We start from the raw sequence: 23,863 nt of genomic DNA, 5'->3' as shown, positions 1-23,863 counted from the left end.
TATATATATATATACTATGTATGTACTTGCATATACAGGGTGTTAGTTAAGTATGTTAGTTGAGTATGTTACCATACTCAACAGAGCGATTCTTTGGTTTATTTCAAATAAAAAAGTCCATATAAACATGTGTCCTAAACAGCTTAGTTTCCGAAATACAGGTGAATGTTCGCAAATGTTTGACGAAACGGTAAATTGCGTTGGAGATATCTTCCTGCATAAATATGCTTTGCTTCACGTGAGTTACCGTTCGCACAGCCGTAAACAAAGTGACAAAGTCAAAGTCACAAAATCAAAAATAGACTTTAGTTTTGATCTTTGAGCGTGTACGTCAATCTTTGAAAAGAAGACTTGATGAATGTATCATGGCGCAAGGTGGACATTTTCAACAATTCATCTAATTGCTTTATTTCATCAGAAGAACTGAAATCTATTTTTGTTTTTCTGTTTTTGACTAGTTTTTGACTAGTTCGAGCTATATTTCTTTCAAATAAACAGATTATTACTATACGTTTAAATTTTTTTATTTCAGAAACTAAGCCATTTAGGACACATGTTTATATGGACTTTTTTACTTGAAATAAACCGAAGAATCGCTCTGTTGAGTATGGCAACATACTTAACTAACACCCTATATAACATATTTGTAATCCTTCAAATTGAAATATTACCTGATATTTCTGCACATCCTCGAGATGTTTGAATTTTATAAAGGAACGATTATCAATATATTGTGTGAAACGCACAATGGTTGCACAGCAGTTTCGACAGAGCGCTCGACTTCGTTGCGCTTTCTCGCACTCGCTGAAAGAAACCATCTGGCCTGTTCTTTTCCTTCACGCTAAGTAAAAACGAACTACGGGATTAAGAGTTAATAGAGTTTATATCGAAAGCTTTCTTCGAGAAATTAGAAATATCGCTGGAAGATAAAAATTCAATAAAACATTATATTATGGCTATAATAACATCAGTAATGTAGATTGTTTGACATTATATTGTTGAAAAGAATGCAGCCTACCAAGTTTATCGAATAATCCAGAAATGCCGTATAAGATTGCGCTTATAGGTCCGTATTCGTAGCTCTCATCTATCGATAAATGCGCGCATTTCTATTTCTGAGATTCTGTAGTATATGTAAGCTATACGTATACTAAAATGCACATATACATATATTTCTCGCCCTTATCTTGATAAAAGTAAAGTGTAAAAACGGATAAATTTCAATACATGTTAAATGTATTGAACACGTAAAATTGACCGTATTAAAATTCAAAATTTATACGATTTCTTTAGGAAAAGTATATATAAACAGAACTAAGGCTGCGGTCCACTTGACGCTACAAACGCTTCGAAGCGTTTGAGCGATCAATCAGAACAAAGAATTTTACGAATTGACTAATCAAAGAATGTTTCGAAGCATTTGTAGCGTCAAATGGACCACAGCCTAAATCGTATACTTTCACAATATTGCGAATCCTCTTTGAACTTGCCTGCACGGGAACAGCATTTTCGTCGATGAAACGTATATTTTCACGAGCCGCTGAAACAGCCGATTTTTGAGCGGTTTGTGAAAATATAACCAAAAATTGGCTGCTGCAGCCAATTAAAAATGCTATGCCATATTTTACCATCTAATTTGCTGCAGCAGCCAATCTTTTTTTCAGTGTAGGATCAGGTATCCTTTAAGCGCGAGTTAGATCGAATTCTCAAAACGGGAAACTACTGACGCGTGCATCTTACCAGTGCGGAAGTAGGTCGTGACCCAGCTACCAACGTGACCTGCGCCAATTCGCAATCCCCTCACAGTATATGTACTCCATGCAGCCTTGATAAATTCGGTTAGACGGCGCGGCTTTTTCGTGCATGTGGATTCGACTCGATGTTGTCGACCACGATATTTTACTTTCGTAAAACGCAGCAACGACGCTAACTCGGGAAATGGTGCAGTACAATGAAAGCGTATCTTGTATTTCTTTTTATTTTTGTACATTTAATAGGAGACTTTTCTTCAATCTCTTCAACTTTATATATCCCTTCACATCATCCAAATAAAAAGGTCAAGTATAGAGTCTTGGAAGAGTTACCCTCAAATAAAGAAACAATATCGCGTCTTCTCTCTGAGAGAAACCTATGAGGAATACATAACTTATTAAATTTAAAGGCATGTTCATAAAAAATATCTTTGTACTGGAATCAGGATCGACTTGATTGCCGTGCATTAATGGCACCTTTTCTGCTGATACTATTATACCGCGCACGCATAATGATCTTGAATCTTGATACAGTTAGACGAAATGACTGGTAAGTACGCGGACTGTTGCGAAAGAATCTGAAAGCTGGTTTTCTTTATTTCCCTCGTCGACTCAACACACGGCCGATGCGCCCGTACCATTATTTCGACGATTCAACCGTATAGCCGTCCTACGCTCGTTTTCCCAGCTTGGAAACGGGATTAGACGTGGTGCGCGCACCATGGAAGGGTCGGTGAACTCGGTGGAAGTAAAAGTTACGTACCAGCCGATTTCTATATTCGTGAATTAATTATTCGCACGTTGCGAAGTATGAAAGTGCCGCCACTCTGTACTATATTCCCTTCCGTGCGGGATTATCGCGTGTAAAAAAAATCATTGTTATTCGTCTTTATCGTCCAGCTTACATATCAGGCTGGCCTGACCCGCGAACGTTTGTCACGGAACGAGCGTTGCTTAAATTAAAACAAGTAGAAATTAAACATTAAACAAAACTATGTTATTGAAAGGAAACAACGAAATTAAAGCGCTAAAAAGATATACAGGGTGTCCGGAAATTAGCACATCAGAATATCATAGCAAGATAGAGCGAACTAAACTGAATCGAAAAGTCCTCTACCATTTTGCAATTTTCGCAATAGTTAACGAGATATTAATTACTAAAAATCGCTGAATATTGGTTTTCAATAATTTTTTACTCAAATACTATCAACTTTATAGAAAAACAGTGAGAGACAAAAATTGTTTATCTTCTCATAAAGTTCTGAGAATTTTTTCCAGAATTTTTGCAGAATTTTTTAATCGAGTCTCTCGAAACTTGCTTTTCTCGAAATTTTTTTTGGATGTATCTAACTCGACTGTTTTATATCGTAAAAATAAACGGCGCGGCGCAATGATGATATTTCGAATGCAGAGAATGCATTTGTGTACATCAATCTCCGTATATTACAGAAAACTAAAATAACCGATGACCTTCTGCATCTCGGAATTAGAAAGAGAATAAAAGAATGAAGAGACCACAGAACTTTCTAAGCCATATTTATCTTCTATCAAAGTATGTACTTATACCTTTGAAACTATGTAACTCATTTCTGTATTATAAATATTATCGAGATAATATTTAACGAAGTAAAAGCTTTTTGTTATTAACCATAAAATCATAAAACACTGAAGTCTGACACTATAAATTAAATACTTTTAAAACGCAAAAGCTTTTGTTTTTAATTATTGATAATTCATATACTGTTAATGTTTGAATCAACATCATCTACTCCAACCGGTTTATTATTAGAATAAAACGAACAATCTTGACACCGTGAATAATATGACGTCAATCCGTATGTTCCGATATATATGATATTTGTCCTTCTACCCTCAAGCCATAGAACATTGACGTGACATTGATCGCTCCAGTTGCAAGTTATCGGTATTACACAGTGGAGGATTTTCCGCATTTACGGTTCGTTGTTTAACACGTGCATATATGTGCGTGTCTACAGTTGATCTAGTAATGAGCGCTACAAGTTGTTATGTAATCCTGTGGTCTAACTAATGATACGAGATCTCTCTCTTTCTCACTGTCTCTTTCCTGCAATATATAAGCGTATTAATATCAAATCCCCTATAGGTAATTCGACAACCTTAATCGCCGAGCCCGGTGATTTGAAAGGGCAAGGGCACGCATCACCAATCGATATATTAAAATGGAAAAATGTTTTCCCGCATCTAGTCTCGTTCATGCGGAAAAATCACAAATACGTCCCGCACGCGAGGCTGTTTGTACATATATGCGAATATATGCACGAGTTAACATACAAGGTCATCGTTGCGTCCCTATAATAGAACGTTCGCCGTTACTTGCGTAGACAAAATGATAAGCGCGACAAGTGAAGTGCGACGAAATGCATCTAGATGTTAAAAAAAGAATAAGAAAAGAATTATTTTAAATATTTTAAGACACTCTCTCAAGATTCATAAAAATTTGAAACGACATAATGGTAAACTTTTCAAGATTTAACAATGAAATTTGCTACAAGTTTTTAATGCAAAGAATCAAATTTGCATTTCTTTAGGATATATATTCGAGAAATAATATTTCTTTTCTATAATATATATATATATATAAAAATTGTATAGAAGAATCTGCTATAAATGATAAAGTGAAGAAATCTAGTATCTCTTTCAATCTTTATATTCAAATCCGAACGTAATGCATTCGTTATATTCTTCTACAATTGAAAATGAAGAATTTTAAACCCTTGGAAGGAATTGAGTTTCTATGCAAGTATTTTTATAGCTGAAAGTTTTTATAGCATGAATAATTGCGGAGAAGAAATCGGAACGCATTATATACACCAGAATTTGATTCCTATCTTCGTATCGTAGATTTCATATTTTAAACGGGCTTATAAAAGACTGAATTCAATAGGTATTGATCGCGAGTGTTTTAAAACTTCTAAATTAGAGCAAGGATGGCCGCAATTCGCATCCCAACTTTGCACGATTTAATCTCCGACATTTTAAAAATGAGAATGAATCTTATGCATGTTGACGCACGTATTCGAACTCTTTCTTTATAAATAGAACGCACTGTAATCTAGTGACAGTTAAATAACTAATGTCGCGTCTATTAAGAGGCTATAGAGTCATCCTGAGATATAAACGCGGAGCCTAATGCGATTTGCTGCAATTTCGATGCATTTTTCCGCTTCCTCGGACTTCTTATGTGCCACAACTGAAATAAGAACGTAATTGGATGAAAGTAGCTGTTAATGTCTATACAAGGTGTGTCGACCTTAATTATGATCAACGTGTTATAAAGCAATTACGATCTTCGTGAACGATGGTGAAGGTACCACTCTCGAGACGGATTCGTCGTGGTCTGTTTAAATGATTATACCGTAGACACGAACGCCTACGTGTGTTTTTTCCTTCTTTTTTTGTCGAATACCAACACGATGATAATATCAGTAACTCACAGTCACTTAATAGTAAAGTGTATTTACTTTTTAAAAATTTGTTTAAGTATTAGAGGTAAAAATTAAAAGTTCATTGTTTTTTATTGAAAATATTAGTTATGTTTAGATAAATAGCAAGAAAATATAGCTTCCTTTGTAAGAATATTTAAAATCGACATTATATTATAAAAATTGATAATTATTATCTAAGTATCTATATTATTATTTAAGTTTGAATTAATTTGAATAATAATTATTATTGATCTTATATATCGTCATTAGTGTAGAAAATCTTTTAGAAATATTTCAGTAGGATATATTTTTACAAGTATTTTGTGAAACAAAATGCTATATGAAAGATTGTAAGAAAACGAAAATAAAGTCCTACGAAGTTGTTTCTCGAATATTATTTTGCCACGATAGTCTTTCCATAGTCGAACCGAAGCTAACGCCGTTGAGACGCAGCAGCCGCGAGTTCGCTGAAACCGGTCGCGGTGTATTGTGCCATAATTGGGATTCGTATATTAGTACTCTCAGCATCTCACAGGAAGTATCTTCTTCGCACTTCCATTGGGCATAAGATAAATCATAGGTTTATAAGATAAATTATTCGATAGATAAATAAGATAAATGAAATTTTTGTTATTATATTTTATATCATGTAACTGAAATATGAAAAAAGTGAACGGATCAACGTGCAAAACTTTTAGTACAACTTTTACAAGTTTAGTCTTTTTTTTTAATTGCAAAAACTCTACGTTTGCGCGTTGCTTCTCGTTTCAATAAATTCTTTAAATTTTAAGGAATTTAATGACGTATCACGTTTAAAGAATTATCACGTTTAAAGGATACTTTTTCTTACAGCGGCGAAAAAGATGCCGGCGATAAGAAAGAGAAGGACAAGAAGAAAGGTGCGTAGTGTAGCCTATATTGGAAACTTGAGAACTTTTATCTATTCTAGCCGATGTGAGGCCTTCGTTAGCTATAATTATAAATCCAAGTTCATATCGTAGATATTTTCCTTCTTTGTGTTTCATTCTATTGCGATATTAATGATTTGAGCCAGATGTTTATCGAAGATCTTCAAATAATATATCGAGATCTGAAGAAATAATTTTTTGTCGAGCAATAAGAGCAGTGTTTTTAGTCAAACAATGCTCCCATAATAACGACGAACGAAGTAACGAGTATTTTTCTTAAATTTCAGAAAACGCCGTCCAACCACATTGTCACATCACGCTGAAGTGTACACGCGAGGTGAGTGACTTCTTTCGGCCTGGTCTTAATTTAGACACAACCTTGTACAAGAGGAAAGAGACTGCGATTTACTCGATAAAGACAGGTTGAGTGCGGCGAGTAAGAAAAAAGAGCAAAAGATACCCGTAACAAATTGTCGACGAATTGTATCTCCTATACTTAGACGTCGTAGCGAGCAGAATTATTATCCGTTCCTAAATTTATAGATCGCTGGCTTCAATGGCCTCAGCGACGCTTTGAAGAGGCTGGATTTCCTGTCCGCAGTACATGACTGCCGTCGATTCAATTACATAGTCCGTCTCCTGGATCTCTTGGTCAGTCATAGAATGGGTGGTCTTAGCGGATGCGCTCAAAGAGTGCTCTTCAATATGCTCGAGGAAGTCGCTCTGGAAGGTAAAAAAGTCTTGTTAAGTAACTTGTAAGAATCTTTAAGTAATCCATTGTGAAATTTATCCAGCATATTTCATGATATTCTTTACTTATCAACATCTTTTTTCCTATAGAAAGAGAAAAATTAATGTTATTTATGCTGAACTTCATGATGGTTTTAGTGTCACTGTCGCAACAACAGACAGGAAGGTTGCGGCGTCTTATAGAAAGAGTTCGAGCTTTTAGCGCTGGCTGCTGCTGGGGCGGCAGACCCTTGGGTTCCGTTATCCTGTGGGAGAAACATAAAGCAGCTTTGGAGAGAATATTGCAAATCGCTTCGTCAATCACTATTACCCAGGTAACGTAATAAAAAATTACATTAAAGTTAGGATGGAATGATTTCAAGGAAATTCGTGATAAAGGTTGATCAATAACGAACGAGTTATTGTAGCCGGATGAGGAGCAGCAACCTCAGTGGTCGGATCTGCCGCCTGAGTGCCGTCGAGAGATCCTCCTACGCTTGAGCGACCCTCGAGACATCGAAGCTTCTTCCGAGGCGTGCGAACACCTTGCCGTTCTAGCGCAAGAACAGCGAATCTGGCGCGAGCTTGCCCAGTATCATTTTACGCCGCAGCAAATTGCTACCACTAGACAGAATAATCCTGGGAAAGACTGGAAAACCATATTCACTATCGCTCGGAGGTACGGCAAATTCTTTTATGTGCGATAGAATCGAGATTACTGCAAACGTCAGTTTAGCATTCGTAACTTTGCGTTTGTCAACAGTATATTATACGTTTTCTATGTGTCTTCATTATGTCCAGATTGTTCGGATTGCGAGAGGAGTACGCTGAGATGATACAATTATGCCGTAATTGCCGCTGCTTGTTCTGGCGGTCGCTGGGTCATCCCTGCATCGCAGATCAGGATCCTGCGTTTCAAGAGAAACTGGCGGACGTCGACCAAGCATCTCTCCATGTGCCGATCCCTCCGCAGACCTTTCTGAAATTTTTCTCGCTGTGAAAGCTTTCGAGACACGACTATATCGTAAGAGCTCGTAAGAATGAGTGATGTATGTACCGAAAAAAGCGGAAGCTGCGATGTAACTGCCGCTGTGAATGACTGTTGCTTGACGGGATGAATGCTATACGTGTGAAAGAAAATAATAGAATGACGTTTAAAGATGTTGCGCTGCATTTAGAGAGACTCTGAAACGTTATCTTCTGAAAAGATATATTTAACTCGAAATATATTCTCTATCTGTTCTCTCAATATACTGTATGAACCTGAAAGATAGATATCGGTATTAGGAATACGTCCTTTGAGAAATTCGACGCCGACCTTAATAAATATCCGGAGGCCTACTTATCTAATAAACGAGCTTGAGTATTTAAGAGGCTCAAAAGCTGCCCAGAGCCAGGAAAACACAAAGACACGTGTGCCTGCACAAACGCCACACGATACGCGAATCAATATCTTTTGAAGTTCTAATTTTAATTGCTTCATAATTAACAGCTCAAGTTTTGTTGAGGAATAGTCTCTTTCTCTCTCTCCCCTCCTCTCCCTCCCCCTCTCTTTCTCTCTCTCTTTGATCGTTAAATAATATTCCCTACTGATTTCCACTTCATCAGGCTCATTCTGTATCTTGATCGAGTGCAATTGGTATTTTCTGATCGATGGAATCTCCCGTGTAATACGAGATTTCTGGTCTGGTTTCCTTTGCTTCGAGATTCCTGTGGCGTGGATACGTTCTAAGAACGATTAGGAAGGATATTTTCATTATCCTTCGAGTTACGGTTGTATAGAGAGTAGAAGCTAGTCGTATAACAATATTGTTTGCAATGAAAAAAAGTCGCGTTTAGGAAGATCGCGTAAGGATGATTATAGATTTATACTGGCATGTTTTCGATATTATTCAAAATCGATAAATGACTGGTTATGCGGTAGCACCCCTCGAGAGGTACGTCTTCGCTGATAATAGTATCAGTCTTTGCAAGTCTTTCATCGATTTATTAAAATGCTGATGAGAAATCTCGAAGCAGGTTTGGTTTTCTGCAGCGAGAGCCACTTCTTTGTTACTTGGAACGAGCTCGATCCTAATTCTTAACAATGGAATGAGAATTTCATTTTCTCGCGATTGCGCTATTGTGCGAAAGCACTCTAAACGTTAAATTTATTATTGCATGTATATATTTTTCGTATACGATATCGACGAAGACAATCGAGTCTATCCTTTTCTTCATTACAAAACATTTCGCCGATCGACGTTAAGATATAACGCGTGAAAAGGCTGTCGTACAAGAGCATTTTTAAAATGCAATGGCTGCGTTCAGCAGAACGTTTGTTTTGCAACTGTTGGAAGTTTCCTTCGCGCTAATTGGATCATACTTTTAGATCTAGAAGAATGGTCCTATCTCAGCAGACAATCATAAAACGGTTGCAAAACTGTTGAGTCTGCTGAACGCAGCCAATGTATACTCATCGGTGCAACATAGAAACGCTATTTTTTGAACGAATATATTTTCGACGTTCTTCGTGGTTCTATCGCATTTCGGATTTGCATTTAGATTGATAATGTGAATTCTGGTATTCACGTTATTTTTATTTTTTCCAATGATAAAATCAGGGAATGGAAATTACTAGTTACTTGTAATGCCGTTATGTACCTTATTGTTACTCTGTTATAATAACAATTTGGCAATAACGAATTTTTCTATAACTATAATAGTAACATCAAGATTGGAAAGTTATTCGATCGTTACTTGTAACGAGTTGAAAGTCATTCGTTACTGAAAAAATTAACTCGGCATTTGTAACTCGTTACTTTTTAGTCATTACTTGTAACGTTACTTTTCAAAGAGACTTTCTCAACCTTAGCGCAATCTCAGTGTTTAGTTAGTTATTATTAGTCATAAAAAATTACAACGTCATTATCAAACTGTTACTATAAAACGTGACAAATTCTTCCATTCCGTGCATAAAATATCCATCCAAAAGACATTGCGCGTCGACTTTAATTCATAATGTATAGACTACTTTTGTGCAATATTTTTTATGTATCCTTTCTCTTCGCGTTTCTTTTTTACTTCGTGGCGATGTAACGAATGTAATTCTCGATCAATATGTCGCAGAACTCCAAGGGGCTTCTCTGACTATCACGTTGCTATTGTGAGTTTTCAAAGGACAACTCGACGGTCATCCAAGCGTTGTGATGAACATGTACATTAAGGATGCCTTCCAACAAGACATGACATAGTGTGACACGGTGCATTATTACATCCTTCTTGTTCGCCAATGTTAAACAAGGATGAGATGATCTCTGTATTGTATTGAGTCGCTTGTTGGAAGGCACCCTAAGCTATTAAGTTGTAAGTGGTTGTAGTTGTAAGAATTAACCAATCACAGTCAAACATGAGGAAAATATTCGATTGTGATTGATCAATTCTTACAACAACAACCAGTTATGCTTATGCAATTGTAGAATGGGCTTTACCTAACTTACAAAGTACAAAACGTGAACAATTATTATTGTGTCGGTCAAGAGCAGATGCGAACCAGGACCTCAGAATCTTGTCGTCGCCTATACAGGGTAGAGAAATAACGTATATTTGAACTTTCGATGTTCTGTATGTTCATTTTGCAAGATAGGTCCTATATTTGCATTACTTATCGCACGATGTTCAATGTTGAGTACGTTTATTCATTCAAGCTGTAAGCCGTCAACAGGTTTTAAGAAAGACCTAAGTTACGATACATAATATGTATTAATAAGCGAAAAAGAAAAAAGAAATTGCACTGCTGTATACCTTAATCAGAGAATGAAAAATCATACTGCCAAAGCCGGATGCTATTGCATTTACACCAGAGACAATGCGATGTTTATGCAAAACCTTTTCTGCGTAGCGGCAAGGAACGTTTTTTTGATATTCGCCATTTTATTCGTAGTCAAAACTTACAAGTCGCTGCATGACTTAAGATATATACTGACCTAGTCACTAAGAAAAGGCGACTCTAAAAACAAGTGGCGACAAACTCGAGAGAGATATATATTCGAGAATCATTCGGCAGCTCACCATGTACTATATTAATCCAACGAACTTGGTCTCTATAAGGTGTGTACATATAAATATATAATTATATCGAAGCGGATTCTTGCGATCGGGATTATTTTACTTACGTAAGCAGATGTGTAGAGCAGTGTTGTGCAAAATGCTTCAAAATAAACTTTATTTAAATATATATATACATATATATATACATATATATATACGTGAAGTCGCTGATCGATCGAATGAACCCTCGTTTTTGCAGCACCAGAGAGAAACCTGAGAGAGGACATGAGGACTTTTTTCTTGTAACTACAAACTGCTCCCGCGTACTTCAGCGCGGATAATCAAGCGCAAGTTTTGTAGATTTTTTTTAATCATACAAAACTTACGCTTGATTATCCGCGCTGACTCTCATCAGCCCTGTTGTTTATTGATTATTTTTGTATTTTGAATAAACAATAATTCATAAAATATAAGAACTCGCAATTTGCGAGCATGTTACCCTCTCGAATATTCAATTTATCTTTACACATATATCCTTTGAAAAACTAAGATTGGTGTTACACACTACAACCTACCCGGTAAAAAATTTATTATGCATGAATATTATAATTATGTATGAACCAGGGTTGTTAAAAAACATGGTTTTTTTTATTTTAAACAAAAAACATTGTTTTTTTTATTTAGAACAATGTTTTCTGATTTATTTTGTATTTTTAAGCAATAAAAAAACATGTTTTAAACAAGAAAAAAACAGATTAATAAAACAAGGAGAAATACTCCTTTTTGTTGCCGACTGCTGCCAATTAACATAGCAGGTAATAAGCGCATAAAATTTTACGCTTTTATGCGATGCGCGAAACACGAACGCGTCACGAAGAGGTTATCATATTAATGAAATTGACTAAATATTAATATGAACAATTATTAATAATAATAATAATTCCATAATATACGAATAAATGTCGCGTTTATTCGAAATTAAAAATATAAATATTTGACTAAAAATAAACCTAAATTTAAAAAATTTTATGTCAACAACGTTTTGATTTAAATAGTCTTAAATATTTACGTAAATGTGGATTAAATTTTTCAATATAAACATTACTACATAAAAAACAAAACTTTAATTTAAAAATAAACTGAAAATTACTAAATTGATTATCATCCGATAAAATTCGGGGCCCATCATATAAGTACGTATTTTTAACGATTCGAACGATTCGTTGCTGAATCACATCTCAAAGCATGCGGAGATGAAAAATTCAGATGAATGATGCAAGATCCGAAAAGGATAATTTTCCCTTACACACACACAGAAAAATACTCAAGTAATAATTACCCTATGCAAGTAATAATAACTTATTTCAAGTATTTCGAAAGTTCATATATTTATCCATAAATTTATCACAATTTCATCAGAAGCATTAAATTTATTCAAAATATATTCTGAATCCTGACATGTTTAATATTCCACTCAAGTTTATTAAATTAAAACAAATTCGATTATATACTTATTATGAAAAGTTCGTTTCTTCGATCAATTTTATAATATTCTTCAAAAGAAAATAAATTCTTGTTTTGAATACATAGTAATGAGTTTTTCTAAAATTTTGTAATAAGTCTATTTTAAGATTATTATCAAGAAAATATTCTCTGTTAAAAATAATCGTTACTTAAAAGAAAGAAAATAAATTAAGTAATCACTTTTCTTAGCAGTAGATTGATATTTTTCTGTGCATCAATAAACATATCTCTTTGTATTTTATAAATTATTAAAATCATTTTTTGTATAAAATTTATTATTTCAAAATTAAGTATTTTAAGTGACGTAAAACTTGGAACGCGATTTTAAAGTAATTACGAGATAAAATTCTTCTATTTCTTAACAAAATATATATTGGATCTTACATCATGTTACTTTAATTGGTATAAAATCCAGTTATTACATATGGATAAGTTATAAAAGCTTAAGCTAAAGTCGGTGTATTGAGATAAATAGCAAAAATTAATAATCACAAAATGTCTTTTATAAAAAACGAGATAAAAATCTGTATGACATATATGCGTTATATGAGAATATTTTTTATTTCAATAGTAACATGTTCACAAATCAGTATGAAACAATAATTGAAAGAATATCTTAGAAAACAATATATGTTCTACATAAATGTGCATTTATGTTGCTTTTCTGTGCACCAACTTATATATAAAATTTAATCCTGAATGAATATTTGAATATAGGATAGATAGAAAAGATAATAAAACAATACTTATTATCCCTTATGAAAGAAACCTTTAATTTTGGGTGTTAACACTTAAATTTAGATACTTACCATCAAAATTCAGTGTTGACCGTTAATATTGGGTGTATTGAGGTTTGATCGTCAACAATTAATGTTGGGTATCGGTTGGGTGTGACCATTAAATCTGATGAATAATTTAGTGTATACACCATATTATACACTGAATTTGATGGTCACACCCAACCACGGTTTACTCTCAACACTTGTATATGATACTCAGTAGATGAGTGTCTTAAACGGCTTAAACCTTTGAGTGTCATTTTCAAAATTGAGTGTAAGAGTCACTTGAATGTTAATCTTTATGATTGAGAATTAATGCTGAAATATTGAATATGGATGCCGCAGATTCATTTATGAAAGAAATATATATTAACTATACGTGAAACATCTTTTTGATAAACTTTATCTAGGCTGCGTTCGGAAACATCATCCCTCATGTATCATTTTATCCTTGTTGTTCACCCAATGTGAAACAAGGATAAGATGACATGGAGGTACCTACATATTTCTGAACGCAGCTCTATTGAGATGTGTCACAGTTATACATTCACTAACATTCAGTGTTCTTGGACCATCAAAGCAGCATGACCGTATGACTACAGAAGTTAAGCATCGTTGGATGGCGTACGAGATTGAATGGGTGACCGCTTAGAAAGATAAGGAAATTAATTCCCAAATGAGAGAGAAAGCGGTTTTTTTTTCCAATTATAATTTTGTTGTGTGTATTCCGAAATATGTTGCAAATTAATATTATTTTAGCAATAAAACAATTTAATTTTACATAATAAAGCTATTTATTTTGATGGTTTTTTTGGGCGTTAAACTTCAATTGGATGTAACTTTCAGTTGACGGTTCGAAATCACACCCAAATTTGAGTGTTTTTTTAAGTGTTTAATATCAAAATTTGAACGTTCTTTTTGGGTGTTTTATGCCCAAAATTGAGGGTTTTTTTCGTAAGGATATACTGTAACAAACCCGGTAAAAAATTTTTTAATACATGAATATGTATCAATATGTATAAATATACATATAAATATTCATAAATATGTATAATCATATATGAAATGTGTCCATACATAATATTCTTGAGGCTTTTACGGATGCTTTCTATATAAAGACTATGCATTTCGCGGGTTATCTCCGTGTCCAGATCCATTCTTGGAATGCCAACGTTTCATGAACATTGCAATTCACTTCATCTGGGCGAGAAGCAGCTTAACACCACTGACTGACTGACACTGAGCTGTTGCTGCGGAGTGTTCCCTTTATATTGCGCTGTTTTTTGGAGTGGGGGGAAGAGTGTGGGGTTGTAGGTGAAGTAGGGGGAGAAGGTGGAAATCGGTCGGTCTTCAATGACCGAGAGAATGGCCTTCCATATTTTACTTATGTTGTAGCCATCCATGTATCCATTATCTCTATTTAGATTCTTAGGGTGGTTTTGTATCTCTATAGCCCTTCTATATTTTCTTGGAAAGTATGATGTAATGTTGGCTATTGTGGTCGTTTTATCAAAATATTTGATGTTCTGTCTCAATGTTGTGTTCTGATAATACCGACTGCGTGACGTGTTTTAGCCTGACGTTGGTGTTTTTTTCCGTAGGTTGACCATTTCTTCCGGTTTCCCCAATGTATACTTCCTCACAGAAACAAGGTATTTTATATATTCCTGCAAAGCTGAGTGGAGGTCTTTGATCTTTAGGATTTCTCAAAATGCACTAGAAAATTGAGTGGAAAATTCAACAAGGATTTAAACCTCAAAAATTTTGCAAAGTTAAACGATTCTATGGAAATGCGAAAAAATTTTTTATGGCTCAAATTAGCATGAATTAAAGCCCGCTCATTGAAAAATCTTCAATTTTTTGCTGTTTTATTGCATTTTGAAAAACTTTTTATGAAAATGTTGAGTGTGCCACCGGCATTAGCATAACCCAAAGTACACCATTTAATTTTATAGTGCAAAAGCATCTTGAAGGAAAATCAATTTTGAAAAATTAAAAGTAGAATCTTTTCTCTTAAAAATGAAGCCCATGGAGATTATTTTACGAATTCTTTTCATAAAGTTACCGCAGTTCAAATATCGACAACCTTTTTAGCAAAAATTTGATGATCTTTTAAAAGTGTACAAAGTTCTATGGTAAATTAAAAATCACATAAAAATTTAGTTTACATCTTTCGGAGTTATTCAACATTGAAGCAAAAACGACCCCTTTTACTTCAATGTTGAATAACTCGGCGAAAAAAAATCGTACAAAGCTTCATAAAAAAGCAAATTAAAGGTAAAGATTCACTCTTTTGAAAGCTGTACAGGAATTTGTTTACTATTTTTAATTCAGACCATGGAAATTTGTAAAATTCCTTCAAAATTTTTAGATTTGATGGATCAGATTTCCATTTGTATCCGTATAGCTCCGTAAAATGTCAGTCAAATCGAAATCTCAATCGTTCGCGAAAGTAGAGATTTCAAACTGTAAAATACTTTTTTAAACATCTCGATATGATGATTTTTGACGAAGTTATACTATCTTGAAATTTGTCCATTCTGGGCGAGTAAAATAGGTAATGCTTTAATTTTGCTGTTGAGTATATACATATATATATGTATATATACTCTTTTTATAACCAATAATAATCTTAATTCGCATAAAAAATTTAATTTATATTTAAACTTCTATGTATTTATCGCAATATTTCAGCAACTTTTATTTAAAAAGTAGAAAAATATTTAATTACAATAGCTTTCCAAGTAGCAATATAAAAATACGACTTCTCTCTTTTTTCTTTCTCGAGAGAAATCTTCACTTTATCTTTTATTTAAAATACATTTGTAAAATCATGTTATATTTTCCTCTTATCAAATTATTAATTATTATACATATAGTAAATAATTATATATTAAATTGGTATTCCTTTACATTATGGGTAGAAGACATCTCTTCGATGAGCTTGACCTTGATATATTTGAAATTTTTTTATATTTTTATTGAATTCTAGGGTGCGAGGGACTAAGGGTGCTATTACATGAGCGCGGAAACGCGGAAATGCGGAAACGCGTAACCAATCAGAAACAATCCGCTGTTATGGTTTCGCGTTTCACCGATTACTGATTGGTTGCGCGTTTCCGTATTTCCGTGTTTCCGCACTCATGTAATAACACCCTTATTGTACTATAAGAAAAAAGTTACTATAAGAAAAAAGTCACAATTCTGACCATTATATTGATATTTTTATTTGAAATTTTCAAGAAAAAATTGAAAAATGATTTTATTTCACTAAACTAAACTCATTCGATGATACCACTTTTGGCTTTGACGATGGCGTTAAGTCTGCTAATGAACGCATTGCACTTTACATGAAAGTGGGACTGCGGGATTAGCTGCTATTCTTGGCAAAGACATGTTTTGAGCACGTCCAAACTTTGGTGTTTTTTAGAAGATACCTTGGTCTGCAAAATACACCTCTAAAAAACATCGAATGCAGACCGAAAGATTGAAATTTGACCAATCAAACAATAGGAACTAAAATTCCTTTGCCCTCATTGATCAAATTTCAATCTTCAATCTTCTCAATTTTCAATACTACGTATTGAAGATTGAAATTGATGATTGAAAAATTCAAATTTGATCAATAGAAACGAAAGGAGCTAAAATTTCTTTGTCCTTATTGGTCAAATTTCAATCTTCAATCTTCAACCTCAATCTTCAATGCGTAGTCTGATTCCGGAATAATGGCGCGGTCCTATTGTGCGGAACGTATACGCAATGCGGAATTGGCGGAACGATGTCTGTCCAATCGCAAGCATTCCGTCAATTGCGCTCCGCCGATATGTCTTTTCTAAACCAATCACGAGCGTTCCGCCAATTTCTCATTGCGCCAATTCTGCATCATGGGACCGCACCATAATTCGACGTTATTTGTTCGTGCAAACTACGTATTTATGAATCACTATTTCGTAAGTACAGGTTGGAAAACTTTCGTATCAAGCAAATGTTGTCACTTGACAACTTGAGACGCCATGTTAGGCCGGAATCAGACTATGCATTGAAGATTGAGATTAAAGATTGAAAAATTCAAATTTGACCAATCGAAACGAAAAGAGCTAAAATTTCTTTGTCCTTATTGCTCGAATTTCAATCTTCAATCTTCAATCTTCAATCTTCAATCTTAATCTTCAATGCGTAGTCTGATTCCAGCCTTACACTTAAGAAATGGTAAAAAATATATCAATTTCGAAATTTTTGGTCGTTCTCGGCATAAACTCCACCTCACAAACACGTATTAATATTAATGTATATACTTTAATCCTGGAAAAGGATTTTTGAATCAGTGAAAGAGAAAAAAGTATTTGTTATACAAAAATTATATGATTTAGTCGGTAATACAGGCGGCTTTAGGATCCCCTTAAGGCCGGAATCAGACTACTCATTGAAGATTAGGTCTGTTCGCGTTGCTTGCACTTTTGGCACTCGGCATCTTCGCTTTCTCTCTTTTCAAGGCCAAATATGTATCTATCTCATTTTAAGCAAAAATATTTGGGGATTTCATGCAACGCGAACCTATTGAGATTGAAGATTGAAAATTAAAATTTGACCAATAAGAGGACAAAGAAATTTTAGTTCCTTTCGTTTCGATTAGTCAAATTTGAATTTTTCAATCTTTAATCTCAATCTTCAATGCGTAGTCTGATTCCGGCCTAAGACTGTTCTTGTGCGTTACTGGCTGTGTTCCAAATTTACTGCCAGTACAGAAAATGCTACAGTTTACGTTACGTGCACTATAGATTTTCAGTACTGGCAGTCAATTTTGGAACACAGCCACTAAAAGAGACTTTGACCGGTATTTATAGTCGATTTTTATATTTAAGATCGTCTTAAGTATAGTCTTAAGATGTTATGAAACCATGTTTATGAACCAATCAGAGAGCCGCATTAGCGTCTTAAGACATTACTTAAGACGGTCTTAAAATAAGAATCGATTACTCCGGATCTACAATAGGGTTTTAAGCCCTAAGCCATAAGAAATGGGCGAATCACAGTCGATTATTCTCCTCGAATTCGATTGTAATTGGTCAATTTCTTATGGCTTAAGACTTAAAACCCCTATTGTAGATCCGGATTTATGAATACCGGCTTATGAATATCGCTCATAGTTGTGTAATTCGCATCCACTTCTTCAGAGGACAGTAGTGTGCGGGAGCATTTTGCAGTTACAGGAAAAAGGCCTTCGTCTCTTTAAGTTTTTCTTTGATTAATCAAAACAATTCCGTTACGTCGTTTCGTAGTTGGTTTGGTTGGTTTCACATAATGAATAATATCAAATAATATATTCACAGAACGAAATGGAATAACATCGATAGCATGTTGCATAAATTCGTCTGAATGTAAGTATATTCACTACAGTATATCTACAAAATATTGGATATTTTAACAATTTATATGTGTATATACATACATACATACATATATATATATGTATATATTGTATATTATATTAAAAACAATTTTTTTTTTAAGTATAGTTATTGTGATTGATGCTTAAAGGAGTACCATATTATTAAACATTCTTGTTATGCAGATATAGATGCTAACTAATTTAATATTTATAGATAACAATAAAAAAGATTTTATAGCAGATAAAATAAATATTTATAATATAATATTAGTATATATATACATATATATATATTATATACTTTTATTAACAAATGTAAATATTGCAGAAAATGAGATTAAAGACACTGATTGTAATAAAGAACAACTGGACGAAGATTTGATAGCAACGATAAAAAGTGTATCTGCTCTTTATATTTTTCGTTTACCTTTGAAAGAGAAAAGAAGATTACAGAAAGATGCTTTATGGAGAGAAGTCAGTGTATATTTGAAATTTATGATCTATATAGAGGTAATTACTTAGAATAGCTACTTCACTTCTGATTTTAATGAAATTAGGCTCATTCGATGCATTTTCATTCAAAACGAAAGAATCTGGTAGAAAAATGTGGCGGTCGGCCTCGCAAACCGAGATATCTATACAATTTGCTACTATATTATAAATATTGATTTTACCTGCCATAAAACTTGCGATAAAAAGGTTTTTATCATTATCTATAAATATTAAATTAGCATTTGTATTCGCAAAACAAGAATGTTTTGTAATTTAGTATTTTTTAAATCACCAACTGCAATAATTACACTTTAATTGTTTCTAATAAAAAATACATGTATAAACTATTAAAATATCTAATATTTTGTAGATATACTGTAATGAATATTTTGCCATGTAGACGGATTCATGTAATCTGCTATCGAGGTTGTTCTGTTTGAGGTTATTTCTCTTTCCGTAAACATATTTCTCATTATATGAAACAAAGCTACAAAATATGTAACGGAATTATTCTGATTGGTGCCTATCATTTGCCTTTTCCGTTTTTGTCCTGTTTCGCTATTTGTCACTCCATGTGATTGCATCCTAATTCGTAGACAGGAATTAATATAAACTACTTTTTCTTTGTTTATGCTCAGTAAACATACACGAAGTAAAAATCTTACTGTTGTGAATATGGACTTAATATTTTTATTGCGTTATTTCTTGATAACACATTATTAAGAATTGTAGAATATAAAAAAGAAGAATATATTGTTTCTGTATATAAGTAAGTTACTAAAATGTAAAAAAGTTTTATATTAATAATATTAAATTAAGAAGCGCCATAACGGTCAGAACGTTAAGATGTTGAACTATTGTAAATTCATTTAAATGAATTAATTTCAGAAATGATAATTGCGTGCCGATATGGTTGTCGGACTTTCAACGCAATCAAATCTGAAAATATTAATAATCCCCCCAAATTCCCCAACTTAAAAACTGTAATTAAAAGTAAAAAAAGTAAATAAAAAAAACTTATTGCGAAAAATAATGCCTCGGCCGGGAGTCGAACCCGGATCTCTCGCACGGAATGCAAGAGATCCGGGTTCGACTCCCGGCCGAGGCATTATTTTTCGCAATAAGTTTTTTTTATTTACTTTTTTTACTTTTAATTACAGTTTTTAAGTTGGGGAATTTGGGGGGATTATTAATATTTTCAGATTTGATTGCGTTGAAAGTCCGACAACCATATCGGCACGCAATTATCATTTCTGAAATTAATTCATTTAAATGAATTTACAATAGTTCAACATCTTAACGTTCTGACCGTTATGGCGCTTCTTAATTTAATATTATTATGTTGAACATTAGCGGTCTTTCAATCTTATTATTGTTTTATATTAATACTTTGTAAAATATTTTATGATATATCACTTTTTCTAAAATTTTTGAAGGAAAATTGAATATTTACACAAACATTTTTTCCCTATCATAAATAAAATCTTTTCCAGGTATACGATTGAACATAAATGCCTTATAATTACTTGTCAATCCAGATGATTAAAAGTTCAAGAAAGAAGTAGCATACTAACATATTTGATTATGGCATCGGCAATCGAAATTTTGGGAAAACAAGCAATGAAAACGTTTTGTGATCGCCGATTTTGTCAAAAAAACTTAGACAAATTGTTGAATTTAATAAATAAGATAACAGCTGAGGATGTAAAACTCGATAAAAATATTCTTGATTACGTCAGTAGGCAGCCGGCACCTATGTGTGTGATGGATATATTCGAAAACAAGGACATAACAATTGCGATTTTCATATTAAAACATGGAGTCAAGATGCCTATGCATGATCATCCTGAAATGCATGGTTTGTTAAAGGTAAAAATGCTTATAATACATTATGTTTGTATAAGCATTATTGTACAATATAGTACATAGAAATCAATAGTATAATACAAAAATGATTCCCAAATCAAAGAACATTAGCTTAAGATTTTTGGTAGGAGGTATATAATAAAACTGAATAAAAAAATTCGAGTAAAGATATAATTATAAATGTTTTCTTACAAGATAATAAAATTGATAAAAAGATCAAACAACGAGCAATTAATCATATCTAGGATTAAAATTAGTTCATTAAAATGTCAAGAGGGATTAACACTAGTTATTCCTTAATATATAATGGAATGTTTCCTTAATATGGAATGTTTCGACTATACTCTTCTTGATCCAAATTATAATAAATAAGATATAAATCAAAAGTTTGACAACAAATTATATATATAAAGTTCTTAATAATTAAAGCGTTGAAAAGAGTCGGTATTAAAGTGTAAATAAAGATAAAAATCGATTACGTGGTAAGTTAGACACACATTAAATAATATTAAAATTAAAAACCACTAAATAATTTTTTTTTATATGTTATACTGAGGTCCGTAAAATCGAAACTATTTCTTCATTGGTGGGCGAGAAAGAGTAGAGTCAAAGAATTAAAATTTATAAAACGTCATCAAAAGTTATATATAGTTTTGAACTGTAAAAAATGAAACTGTGTCAAAACATTTAAAAGGATTTTATAAAACAGATAAATTAAGATGAATATTAAACTAACGAAGTTTATACATAATATAAAGGAAGTATAAAATATTTTTTGTATTTAGAATTTATTACTAAATTTTACTACTAGATAGTTCTTTTTTAATCTAAAGACTACTTCTCTAAAAATTAATTTTAATGGATAGTCATTTTCCAAAAGCAATTTGATAAATAATTCAAAGTTCTCCTGAAAGACAAGATGAGACAATAAAATCACTCTATCAACAAGATTGTATATAGTTCCAATCTTATGATCTAACGAATGAAAAAAAATGACAAACATCTTCTCGAAAAGATCTTTTTGTGATACCAATTTACAAAAATTGTATCATCCTTAAAGAGATCCAAAAAGCTCAAATTACGGTTATTTTCTATTTTAAATCTGAATTGTAGGCGATTATGGAAACTGTTGAACACGTTTACAATATTTTGAATTTAATCGCAGCTAAAATAATGTCATCAACATACGTAAAGAACAGTCATGCTGTATAAATCTATAAAAGGACATCAAATGTTTAGATGATTCTTACATTTGTTTATTTAAATATATCACTTTTTCAATAACAGTTTTAATCTTGATGTTTTATGATTCAAACTTATAATTTCTATAAGTTAACGCATTACTACGTAATATGCATTATTCGGAATGCTGTCTCATTTATCGTTCGTTAGGACATCAAGTTTTATTTTAATACTTGCACACATATTCCGTTGTTTAATTAAAGATCACGATTTTATTAAGATTAATATTCATCTTACATCTATATTATAAAACCTGATCTACATTTTACATCTTACTGATTGGTAAATTGTTATTTTCTGTAAGGCGCGTGATTTCCTTGTGACTTTCTTTCTTGTTTTCTGAAAATTATAAATTTTGAACAAAACGCATTTTGAAAGTCTGCTCCTCACATAACAACAACATATATGAATATAATAATATAGATATTATAATATAGGTGATCAATGGTATGGTAGAATTAAGCAGCTACAGTTTGAAGACAAAGAGTAATCATGTGATTAAAACCAAGGAGGAGATTGCGGCAGTTAAGCATCGGCCTATCTGTCTTCACAGCAATTCGCCTGCTTGCATTTTTACACCAACAGAAAAAAATCTTCATGAAATTTCCTGCGTGGAAGGTCCTGCGGCTTTCTTAGACATACTCAGTCCACCATATGACGTCGATGAATTTGGCAAAGGAACAAGACCGTGTACATTCTTCAAGACCGTCAAGTCTAAGTTATATACAGAATCGACAGATATAATCGAAGAAGTGCAATTATCAGTTGTAGAGAATCTGCCAGACTTTTACTCTTCGAGTCTAGACTATATGGGACCTCCCTTACAAAATTAATTTTAAGATATTTTTCACATCCCAATTTGTGTGTGAATTTTGTATTTGCAATGCATAATCATGTAATATATAGATTTTCACATAATCTTTATGACGTACATATAAATGTATTCAAGATTTAAGTTTTATATATTGGCAGAAACAATTAAACGTCCATATTGTGAACTCATGAAGATTATTGACTTGTAAATTTAGTCCCAACTTTTAGGTCAATTCTATAATCAATATGTCATTGTTAGATGTTGAGTGCATACATAGACATAATATATAGCGAATTTGGATATTTGTACTTACTAAAGGTTACTATACTTTTATCAAAAAAAATTTTATATAAATATTTTTAAAATATAAAACATAATATACTATAGTAAAATAATAAATATATTAATGTTGATATCATACTTGTAGTGGAATGCATATTGGATTTTTGATCAATTAGTGTATCCCATACAGCACCGAAAGTTTTCAGAAATATCTCAGAAATATTTCAAATGAAAAGTGAAACATTTCATAAAAATTGCGAAATATGTTTTTGCAACATTTCTGAGACAGCTCTGGAATAGCAAAATGTCCGCGATTCTTGCACATGCAATCTTGTTGAAAGATTGATGAAATATTACAGAAGAAATCTGCAATCTTTTTGAAATATTACCAAAAAGTTTTCAGCTATTTTTAGTACTTCAAAAATGAATATTTAAATATATACTTGATTGATACTTAAATAATATTTAAATTTATTACGTCGACATAATAAATTTAAATATTATTAAGTATCAATCAAGTATATATTTAAACTTTTTAAAAAAAAGGTAAAAAAAGCGCTAAACGTGCGTGCTTCTCGTATGGAAACCACC

At 32.7% G+C, this 23,863-nt stretch overlaps 2 protein-coding genes across 2 annotated transcripts in view; both read left to right on the top strand.

The window, feature by feature from the left end:
* The window catches only part of LOC108725971 (F-box only protein 32), a 17,726-nt gene extending 8,564 nt beyond the window's left edge, over window positions 1–9,162 (top strand). Inside the window, exons 2-7 of the mRNA XM_018453306.1 lie at window positions 6,071–6,117; window positions 6,414–6,463; window positions 6,670–6,856; window positions 7,015–7,190; window positions 7,284–7,534; window positions 7,657–9,162. Coding sequence (XP_018308808.1) covers window positions 6,071–6,117; window positions 6,414–6,463; window positions 6,670–6,856; window positions 7,015–7,190; window positions 7,284–7,534; window positions 7,657–7,855 — 910 coding nt within the window. The 3' untranslated portion in view covers window positions 7,856–9,162. The remainder of the gene's footprint in view (window positions 1–6,070; window positions 6,118–6,413; window positions 6,464–6,669; window positions 6,857–7,014; window positions 7,191–7,283; window positions 7,535–7,656) is intronic.
* Window positions 9,163–18,420: 9,258 nt separating this feature from the next.
* On the top strand, window positions 18,421–23,199 carry LOC108725977 (2-aminoethanethiol dioxygenase). Its single transcript, XM_018453314.1, has 4 exons — window positions 18,421–18,565; window positions 18,905–19,086; window positions 20,562–20,937; window positions 22,614–23,199. The coding sequence occupies exons 3-4, from the start codon at window positions 20,653–20,655 to the stop codon at window positions 23,007–23,009; spliced, it is 681 nt and encodes a 226-aa protein (XP_018308816.1). The 5' UTR covers window positions 18,421–18,565; window positions 18,905–19,086; window positions 20,562–20,652; the 3' UTR covers window positions 23,010–23,199.
* Window positions 23,200–23,863: the final 664 nt, after the last annotated feature.

Source organism: Mycetomoellerius zeteki, unplaced genomic scaffold, assembly GCF_001594055.1.
Source record: "Mycetomoellerius zeteki isolate Tzet28-1 unplaced genomic scaffold, Tzet1.0 scaffold377, whole genome shotgun sequence".
Lineage (NCBI taxonomy): Eukaryota > Metazoa > Arthropoda > Insecta > Hymenoptera > Formicidae > Mycetomoellerius > Mycetomoellerius zeteki.
Note: the sequence above shows the minus strand (reverse complement) of the source record. Positions and strands in the feature narration are given on the sequence as shown.